The sequence below is a fragment of the Orycteropus afer genome, unplaced genomic scaffold (assembly GCF_000298275.1).
Source record: "Orycteropus afer afer isolate SDZICR_OR568_19922 unplaced genomic scaffold, OryAfe1.0 scaffold00208, whole genome shotgun sequence".
Taxonomy (NCBI): Eukaryota; Metazoa; Chordata; class Mammalia; order Tubulidentata; family Orycteropodidae; genus Orycteropus; species Orycteropus afer.
The window spans coordinates 2,305,061-2,315,958 of NW_006921795.1; the positions used below are offsets into that span (position 1 = coordinate 2,305,061).

At 40.6% G+C, this 10,898-nt stretch overlaps 1 protein-coding gene across 1 annotated transcript in view; it reads right to left on the minus strand.

Moving 5' to 3' along the window:
* Nucleotides 1-10,898, minus strand: part of SLC24A3 (solute carrier family 24 member 3) — a 949,388-nt gene that overhangs the window by 143,793 nt on the left and 794,697 nt on the right. Inside the window, exons 9-12 of the mRNA XM_007948201.2 lie at nucleotides 10,209-10,262; nucleotides 3,571-3,704; nucleotides 1,645-1,805; nucleotides 593-863 (exon numbers count right to left, since the gene is read on the minus strand). Of these exons, the coding sequence (XP_007946392.2) occupies nucleotides 593-863; nucleotides 1,645-1,805; nucleotides 3,571-3,704; nucleotides 10,209-10,262 (620 nt within the window). The remainder of the gene's footprint in view (nucleotides 1-592; nucleotides 864-1,644; nucleotides 1,806-3,570; nucleotides 3,705-10,208; nucleotides 10,263-10,898) is intronic.

Here is a 10,898-nt window from a genome sequence, read left to right on the forward strand (position 1 = left end):
ATACACATAAGGTTTCCATGACTTGGAGTCAACTTGATGGCAATTGCTTTAACTGGGATAGTTTTTGCCCAAATTTTCATCTCCTATGGTATCTTGGGGACAGCAGGTCTTAGGAGAGAGAGGGGCCTGAATAGGGGCAAGGGAATTGAGAAGGAGAACAAACGCTAACTGGGACAGCTATATTCTTCCTCCAGGGATGGTCTTGCTAGAATAGCTCCCAGGCCAACTGAAATGGAATGGGTATAGGGGATGAATCTCCTCTCCCTTGAGCATCAAGCTGCCTTGCTGACATAGGTTTCACCTTAGCACCAAAAAATTTCACAGAACAGCTAAAAGAGGACTTTTCCCAAAGAAAGTCAACAATTACAACTTCAAGGAGCCTAGCTTCAATGACCACATTCCACCCTTTTAGTCATTCTTGGACCTTCTGTAACAGAGTCCTGCTCACTATAAAAGCTCAATACAAATATTTTTATGTTCATATAGAGATAATTCTTCACACTGAATGGCAAAGAATTCATCAAAGTCAAGGGCACCCATGCAGGGGCTTCAAAAGAACTCCCAATATCAGACCAGATGTAGGACCTCTTACAGGGGGGGTCGAATGGTGTGTATGGCCCTTCATCATCATCCTCATCTTCCTCTTCCTCCTCGTCATTTTCATTGTTCTCATTGTCATCGTTCTCATTCTCCGTCTCGTGTCCAGCCTCGGCAATGACATCATCCCTGCGGGTCCCGTTCACACTCCTGTCTGGGGCACTACTGGGCCCTGTCCCATTCTCCACAGTGTGCTTGATAGGGATTTTGATGGCCACCTCAGATTCTCCATTGGCATAAGCCCTGCTGTTTATCAGTCTTTGTCTCTGGAAAGAGAAAGGCATGCTCTTATCTTGGTCAAGGGGATCTAAAAGAACTTAAATCCAGAACCTGAGATCTTAGGATCTTTCCCAGACAGCTGACAAGGAGATGCTTCCAGATGACTCTGGAGTCAAGTTTTAAGGGACTCCTCAAAGTAATAACCAATCCAGAAAACCTTTTTATGGAAGGAAGGATTAACCTTTTATAAACCATTGGACCTTGAAAATCTCTTTAGAGGAAAATGTCTGCAATGCACACTTGCTTTCTATTGGGGTTCTTGATTCCTTATGCACTGTGGTGGTAACTTTCTTCTCCAGAGCACAGGAATCCCTAGTCTATATGCGAGAAAGCCATATAAACATATTTGGACTAGTCTATCAATATGACTGCCACTCCAGAGAAAGGAATACCCAGAAAAATTCAGGTCAGAGACGGTATTACTTAAACCAAGGTAACATTTACTTAGCAACTACTTCTATACAAATTTATTCAAATGAAAGATTAAAAGAAAAAGGTATGTAAAAAGAGGATAGGAGAGTTTTTCTACATAACTAGGGGCTGGACTGTGTCTCTCAGAATGTGGAGGGAAAATCAAGGCCGAGGATACATAGCTAGCCCAGGGAGCAAAGATGTCGGAAAATGGTAGACGGGTATTACTGTAGAAACTATGAGTTAGATGCTTCTACTTTCAAACCAGGAACCTTTCTGGCTTTCCCAGAGCTCCATATCCTCCCTCCTACCCGTGTCCTTGTCCGGTGACAAATGGGCTGTACTTTCCCCAGATACCTCATTGATCAACATGCGGCTGGCCATGGAGAGCCGGGTCTTGGGTGGAAAGTGGCTTGTGATCATGATTCGAAGCCCAGCTTCAGAGAAAGAGAGCTGGTGTGGGTATGCTGACAGCAGCTCGTCCACCATGATTACAGATGCTTTGCGGTGGAAATTGGCTGGGAATGAAAGACATGAAATAAAATAAAATAACATGGAGTCCAGGAGCAGGGAAGAGGCATTCATTCAAATTTCCTTCCCTTTTCTTCATCTGATCTGTCCCTCTCTCCTTCCCATCTTCCCATCCTCCTATCTTCCCACTCATCCATCTATTCATCATCCATTCATTCATTCAAGGAGAGCTATAGAAAATTAGGAAAGGAAAAAATCTCCTTTCCATTAGCTTCATTGGCAGCCCTTTTGAAATAACTGGAAACAAGTTAAGCATTTATTGACATGGTTAAGATTGGATGATAACAAGAGCATTCCTCACTTTTCCCAAAGGATTCTTTTCCCACTATTTAGGTCTAGGGCACAAAAAGACCTTCTCACACTATTAACCTTTAGTAACTCTTTACACCCTTCAAATGTCAGCAATGTTCATACCAAGCTGTTAACTACTACAGAATTGATTTTAGTGCTACCTGGAGGACTTGGTGGGAAGTGTACCCATTCTCCCAGGCCACCTATAGGTAGAACCATCCACATTACAGAGGCCTGATGTACAGAAGATTTGGGCTAAATCCTGTGTAGTAATATGCTGGGTGGTCTGAAAAAATGGTTCACCAAAGTCCAAACTCCCTTTCTATAAATGAGTAGTATTTGCACATTGTATCCTGGTAGCTGATATACCCTTTCCTAGGACTGGGGCCTGTTTTCTAAGCCATTAAACTGTGAAATGATTTCTGAAAACACTGAATACTAATATGAGGAAGCTCCCTCTGCCTTCTTAAGTATATTCCTTTTATGGCTATAAACTATCCAGAAGGAAGTACACTAAATGAAATCCTCATGCGGAATGGCACTAAATACTCTTAATTATTTTGTTAAACATGTACATAATTATTCAAAAAATAAGTAAAATATTTGATTTCCAATATCTAATAATTACTTAGAAATCTTAAAGCAAAAGAAATTATTTGAGAATACCTATATATTTACAATTTAGTTTTTGTTTTTCCTATAAAGCAACCATATGATACCAAGAAGAAATAAACCCACACATTTCAAGGGGGGAAATTTTAAAAATTATATGAAAACTGGAACATGACATTAGCAGAAAATTAAATGACAATTTTCTACTTTCCTGTAAGAAAGAATATTATTAATTGGAAAGCACTGTATCATCTCCTTTAATAAATCAACTGCTTTATAAGAATCCACTAATATCAGCATTGCTTTGAAAAAACAGGTAACTCACTCTCTCATTTTGCAGATCAGAAACTGAAGTAATGGAGTCTGACAGTGAGGTTGTATACAGTAATATTCTCATAACAATTATCATTAATTTAATACTGTGCTAAACTCTTTTACACACATATTCTATGAGATTCTGTGAAGTAGGTAAAATCATCCCTATTTTGCAGAATAGGAAATTGAGTCTTAGAGAGGGTCAGAAACTTGTTTCATAGACATACAGCCAAAATGTGGCAGAACCAGTACCTCAAAGCTCATAGTCTCCTATCCTTGACCACTCTGTCTCATTTCTCTGTATCATTCCTAGAAAATATATTGCTCAAGAACTTCCACAGGGCTTTTTGAGTTGGCTCATCACCAGGTGTGAGACTGTCTCATGATGTAGCCAAATGGAGATAGAGGACTGGAACCTTCCTTCTCCTAGTCCTCTCTCTCAGGGCAGTTGCCATACATATGTGGCTGTGAGAGTGGACCGACAGGCTCACATTCTAGCACTTCCTTCCTGGACACAAATATCTCCTTGGTTACCTTTCTTTAGTAGCACCACAGTTGCGTCACAATTGCTGTTGTCATCAATTTCAGTATTGTTGGCCAACCCGTTGACCATGTTCCCAGCACCTTTTGTCCTCCTTTCGAAGCACTGATGTATGCAAGCATTATACCTGAACAAAGCAGTAAATGGAAAAAATCCATCAGAGGATGCTGTTCTTTCATTTCCCAACTCCCGCAGAGGCTCTCTGATGCACTCTCAGTCTAGATGGGACTCCACGGCTCAAATTATTATTATTGTTATTATTGCAACAACTCATTTCCTTCAGAATACACAACCTGTCCCATTTAACAATTTAAGGACATATGGTCAAAAAATAAGTGACAATAAAATTAACATCACATAAATAAGTAACGACATACAACTTTTTATTTATTTATTTATTTATTTATTTTTGCGACCTTTTCAATGTCAGTGGAGGTACCTCTGAGATTCAGGTCTCTTACTCTAAGTCTGAATATGGGAGAGCTTTGGTAAGATTCAATGGGATGGTCCAGATCTACTTCCTCTGGGTCATGTCTCCAGGATCTCTGCTGTCAGAGAAGGACAGCTGTGTGAGAAGGAAAAGGTACCCCTCCATACTCCTACCCAGTGTCCATACCTCATAGTCTACATGTTACAGGTTGGTAGAATGTCTGGATTTCCATCTATCTATGATTTCCTGAGGTCACAAGTTGGAAGCCTGTGGGTTTCTATTATTGTTGTTCCATGATTGCAGGCCTGAAGGTCTTTTGACTTTAGGGGAAAAAATCTGAACTATGATACCCAGAAAGACTGAGTGAAAACTTGTCCCAGTGAACTTTGTTAGAAGGGAAGAAGCTTACTAGTGTAAGTTCCTAGTAAATAATGAATGAAATTCTTTTGCATGCAAAAACTGGACAATGGAAAAGGAAGACCAAAGAACTGACACATTTGGATTATGGTGTTGGCAAAGAATATTTTATATACCATGCACTGCCAGAAGAATGAACAAATCTGTCTTGGAAGAAGTACAGCCAGAATGCTCCTTAGAAATGATAATAGCAAGACTTTGTCTCATGTACTTTGGACATGTTATCAGGTAGACCAATCCATAAGAAGGACATCATGCTGGTAAAGGGTCAGTGAAAAAAAGGAAGACCCTCAGCAAGATGGCTTGACACAGTGGCTGCAACAGTGAGCTCGAGCACACCTACTACGGTGAGGATGACACAGATTGGGCGATGTTTCATTCTATTATACACAGGGTCACTGGGAGTTGGCATAGACTCAATGGCACATAACAACAACAACAAAATCTTAGAAAACTCATGGGCAAAGATAACCAGGCAGAGTTCCAAGGGGTTACAGCCCATTACTGCTTTTTCCTCCATATCAAATATATAAAGGCCTCCATGGCTTCACTGTGCACAGGGCAACCCATTGAGGGTTACCACTGGTGCAGTGCCTAAGGCACTTGACTGCTAACCAGAAGGCTGGGAGTTCAAACCCACCAGCCACTCCTTGGAAGGAAGATTGGGCAATCTACTTCTATGGTGATATTGCCTAGGAAACCCAAGGGAGGGTCCCTATGAATCGGAGATGACTCAATGGCACATAACAACAATAACAACCAGCCTCCATTCCTTGGCAGCTGGCACAGTAACCCTAATTGCCAGCTAGAAATTGTAAGCTTCCTTATCCTTTCCTCTTTCTCATCTCTTTTGCTGCTGAAGATGCTGAGGCTCTCTGGTGTCCCTACCATCAACATCCTGCACCTGGTTCTCCTGTCAGCAAGGACAGCACTGGGATGGGCCTGACTATGAGGACCTGACAGCCACTATGACGGAGAAGGAGGGACCCCAGTGGCTAGGCCTTTTTTTCCACAAGCCTCTTCCCCACTGCCTGGGAGGCTGCGATTCTTCCTACACTGCATGAGGGAGGAGAGAAACTAATCATAAGTGATGGGCGGTAGCTGTGACAGGGAAGTGGGCCAGCCAGTCTCAGGGAACTCTCATGATTTATGAGAGGAGGGGGGCAGAGTTAGAACATAATGATTTTGCAATCTTAATGAGATAATAGATCCAGATATTGAGCATCAATGGCTGCAAACATCACAAAAAGAGAGAGAAGCAGCCATTATCTGCTGCCTGATGGCAGGACTCACCACCACTTGGGACTTGGTCTAGTTTGAAATGGATCAATTATTGACACACAGGAAACAGTGCGCAGAGGAACAGGAGGCACTGCAGCTGAGTATGTGATCAACAATTTCAAACTGTGGAACAAACAGCCCAGCTGAGTTTATTCAAAGAATTAATTGCAAGGGAAAACAACAACTACTATAGAGGAATCTATAGATTAAAAGAGATTCAAAGATAGAGCAACAGATTCCAATGTGCTAATTTATTTGGATCCTGATTTAAGAAAAAGAAAACTATGAAAACATTTATGACATTCATGACACTAAGAAATGTAAAAACTGACATTTATGAGATAATTATAAATTTGAACATTTGTTAGATATCTAATAATATAAATGAATTATCATTAATTTTAGGTATGATAATATTCTGGTCATTTTCAAAATGAGTCTTTAGAGACATAATGAATTTGTATCAATGAACCAATATGATGCCTAGGACTTCAGTATGGAGGTAAGGAAATGGATGGCATTCAATTTTATAAAACCCATTGTATAGTGATAGATACATGGGACTTGCTACACTTTTCTAGAGACTTTTGCATATATTCAAAATTTTTCATAATAAAATGATACAAAAGGAAGTCATGAGAAAAAATATATAAATAAAAGAGGAGGGGTGACAGAAAGTGGCTTAGACAGGCTCCTTGGATTTTTGTCAGTAGGAGGTTCCATCTCTCACTCTTTCGTCCTCTGATTCTGTGGCTTCCCTTCTCCTTCCTCATCCTGCCTCTCTGGTTCCAATTCTTCCAGACTTCTGTTCCCAGGTCCTCAATGCCACAGCCAGTGGCCTATTGCTGGGGGTTCCTCCTTTTTAGACTCAACAAGAATGGTCTTCCCTACTGACACAGCTGCAGGGGAGAGGCAGAGGTTCTGTCATCTTGACTCAGAGCCCATTTTCCCTACAGAAATGTTGATTTGCATGAGGATCAGCTTTTAGGGTACAAGTATGTGTTACACACATGCAGGAGACCTGGATTCAATTCCCGGCCAAGATCTCATGTGCAGCCACGACCCATGCATGTTGCAACATGTATGCGAAGGCTTGCATGTTGCTGTGATGCTGAACAGGTTTAAGTGGAGCGTCAGACTAAGACAGACTATGAAGAAAGGTCTGGCAATCTACCTGAGGAAATCAGCCAATGAAGACCCTATGAATCACAACAGTCCAATGTACAACACTGTGATCATAAAAATGGCACAGGACCAGGCATTATTTCATTCTGTTGTGCATGGGGTTGCCATGAGTCTCAACTCATGGGCCAACTCAACAGCAGCTAACAACAACAACATGTTACACATTCACTGGGGTTTGGATAACAGGAGAATAATAATACAGAAAAACACTTTTTCTAAACCAGGTGCTGGGATTATTGATAGCTTAACTATTCTGTCACATTCCATCCTCACAAAATCTCTTTGAATCCTGCTGTGCAGAAGAGGAAACAGGTTCAAATCATCTGAATAACTTGGCCAAGTTCTCCCAGCTAGTTAAGTGGCAAGAGTAATTTGTGGCCAGGGCAGAGTGCAAAGCACTTGTTCTTCATTACCAGACCATATGGCCTAATTTGGGGCCTAAATCCCAAAGAAACGACCAGGATGTGCAGAAACCAATCCTCACAAAGGCCATATATGCCTCATTCACCTTTAAAATTTCTACCTATCTGGTAGGACTGATCTTGTTTTTTAACCTTCAGACAGAGTGCTTAAAGTCATTTTGAAGCCATCTACCCAGGAGCCAGCTGATGATTCTAATACATGCAGTTTTTAACTGCTGCTGCTGTTTTATATTTTTAATTAAATGTTTTAAATTGTGTGCCTGCACCCAGAAGCTATTTTATTGTAAAGCATGCAATTTTATAAATCAGATTTTATAAAACCCAGTGATTAAAGCCTCTGATTGCAGAGGGGATGGCTCAAGAGTAGAGATTTCAATTTAGAATTTAGGACCAGAATTTATTTAAATTCCACAAGCTTCCAAACCCCATTTTATTTGCATCCTGCTGGTCTGAACAGCTGGATCTTCCGTAAAGTCGAAATATACCTCATTAGCTTCCTCACTGGGTTTGGTTTGGGACAGAGAAACGGAATTGTGTATTATGCTAGCTCAATGCCTGCATGCCTTATCAAGCAAGGCTCAGTACAGGGTTATGATGGTCATAGAATCATACCACCAAAATTTTTCAACCTTTCTTTCCTTTAGACTAAATATGTTTTTGAAGAGACTTCCTTATTCTGCAAAGCCCCTAGTGAATTATAAAGAAATGAGAAGTCAGTAGGGCACATTCTTTCATCAAAATTCAAATTTAAGACAAAGCGCAACATTGGGCATGCGGCAGTCACTTGGTGAATAATTTAAGAATAATTCACTGATCCATCTTCTCAAAAGGGATGAGGAGGAATCTTGGTAACTCAAACTCAGAGTCTCAAAAAGGTCACAGAAGCTGAGATAATCAAACCCAAAACACTGAAGGAAAATGTATTGCTTGAGGCCTTATCACTATGGAATTGATTCATGATATAGAAGATGGCTATATCCATCAAAATGCCTTTTCCCTTGAATCTAGAAACTGTGGAAGGTCTCTGGACCAACTCTGGTTTTCTTGGGAGCTCATGTATTAGAATTTTTAAATAGAATGTGATTAGATTATGAAAACACAATCTTCATCATTTACTTCATGGGTAGTACTCCACACCATAAGGATTTGTTTGGATAAGGTACAATTCTGGAACTGTCCTCCTCTAGTAATAAGACCCAGATACAGGGTGCACACTGACCACCAGACAGCTCTTCTGGCTAAGGCTGGATGCCATATGGAGTTAACTGGCGCAACACCAGCAAAGCCAGGTCCTCCCTTCACAATTCATATGATTTTTGCCAATGGCCACACAGATTTCTCAATAGGTCTCTCAGTCACTGATGGCCAGAATTAATTTTTCTCAGGCTTTAGCAGCAAGACCTACTTGATGTGTCAATTCCAGACTGCTACCTGATATGCTCAAATTGGCAGTTTCTGATGTTCTCCACTTTCTTATTGCCTAGAAAATGTAGTCAACCCCATGGTCACATATACTGGGAACAAGTATAGTTAATTCGGAGGAAAAGGAACAGCTCCCATGGGGGCTGGCAGCTACACCACTAAATAGCTCTGTGTTATTTATCAACTCATCATATCAATGATATTTAGCAAAAAGATGAACCTATAGGTTCACAGCAATAGTTCTTATATTTTATCTAATGGTATGGAAGCATCGCCAGTATAGTTCTTGGTACAAATAATTAGCTTCCCAGATTCCAGGAACAAAAAAGAATATATAACTTGGTGGTTTTAAAATACAGCCAAAAAACTCTTTGAAACTCCTCACTTCAAAAAGTGAAGCCCAGTTTCCTTCTCCTTGAGTATGGACTTAGTGACTCACTTCTAATGAACAGAATGTGGTAGAAGTGATGGTGTGTAACTTTTGAGACAAGATTACAAAAGGCACCATGGATTCTTTCTTGGTTAACATGCTCTGGGGAAAGCCAGCTGCCATGTTGGGAGGATAGTTAAGCAGCCCCATGGAGAGGTCCACATGGTATGGAAATGAGCCCTCTAGCCTACAGCCAGCACCACTTGCCAGCTATCTGAATGCGCCATCTTGGAAGTGATCCTCTAGCTCCAGTCAAGAGGATGACTGTAGCTCTGGCTACCATCATACTGAATCTCATGAAAGATCCCAAGCTAGAACCATCTAGCTAACCTGCTCCTGGATTCCTGACTCTCAGAAACTGTGAGGTAATACATATTTGTGGGTTTAAAACCAAACCAAACCAAACTCACTGCCGTCAAGTCAGATCCGACTCATAGTGACCCCTCCTTGGGTTTCTGAGGCAGTATCACTACGGAAGTAGATTGCCCAACCTTCCTTCCGAGGAGCGGCTGGTGGGTTTGAACTGCCAGCCTTCTGGTTAGCAGTCAAATGCCTTAGGCACTATGCTACCAGAGCTCCTATTTGTTGGTTTAAGCCACTAAATTTAGGGGTAATTTGTTACACAATACAATAATGCAAATTCACAGATACCTGACCCATGCTTTTAGTCACCTCTTAACTAGCTCTGTTTCCATCTTACCTCACTCTATATAGGATCATATTACCTCCTTTCTTTAGAACAGAGAGTGAGAAATAGCTAAAAGTTAGGTTGTCAGATTGTGAAGAGGGAGAAAGTATTCTAGAGATTTTTCATTTAAGCTTTGCTTCTATCACCACATATGGATTGAAATGGTCATTGCTATTGGCCCTACCCAAATGACAGTGATTCATAGCAGGTTGCCAAAGGAGTCAAATAAGCCTAAGATGACATGCAGTGAAAACTTATCAGACCTTCCTCCCCTGCCCTTGCTCCTCTTTCCATATCACCACATAATGTTGAAGGTAGGAAACCATTTTGGAAAAGTAGGAAAGTACTTTACTTACTTCATGATGACAATGTAAATAAGATACATCAGGACAAGGACTAAAGACTCCCACCTGCATACAAACCAAGAATAGTTAGTTCAGGAAAGCCATCATCAGCAGGTGTGAAACACATTTGGCTATTCTTTAAAGACATATTTGATGTGAACAGCAGTTAAATCTGCCAAGGGTGGCAAGGATGAGGTAGACTTGCGGACTGGCGATGAACATTTCCTGGTCTATAGAAAATTTCTGTGCTGCATAACATTTTCAATGGTTTTTCTTTTTTTTCTCCACGTAAAAGGAAAATGCCTTTTCCTCTCTTTTATTTGTTCATTTAAAAGAATTTCTTAACCACAGCAAATCTTTCATGTACATTGCTAACTATAGATCTATGACTATAAATATGCCTACAGTTTAAATCATTCACTAAAATTATTCAGATATATTTACAAAAGGCATACTAGAGGCACTGACAGGGGTAACTGAAAGACTGTTTGATGCATAGGAGTTAGACTAAAGAGAGAGAGCCCTGGGCAGGGAAGGCAACAAAAGGAAAGGTGAGAATGAATGAGTGGGAATCAGTTGAGATAGAAGAAACAAGAAATAATAGAACTCACTGGAAGGCACCTTGCATTTCATATAATTTAAATACTTCTGCTATATTCTTTTTCTTCCTTTTTTTTAGTGTCTTCTGTTTTATATATATAC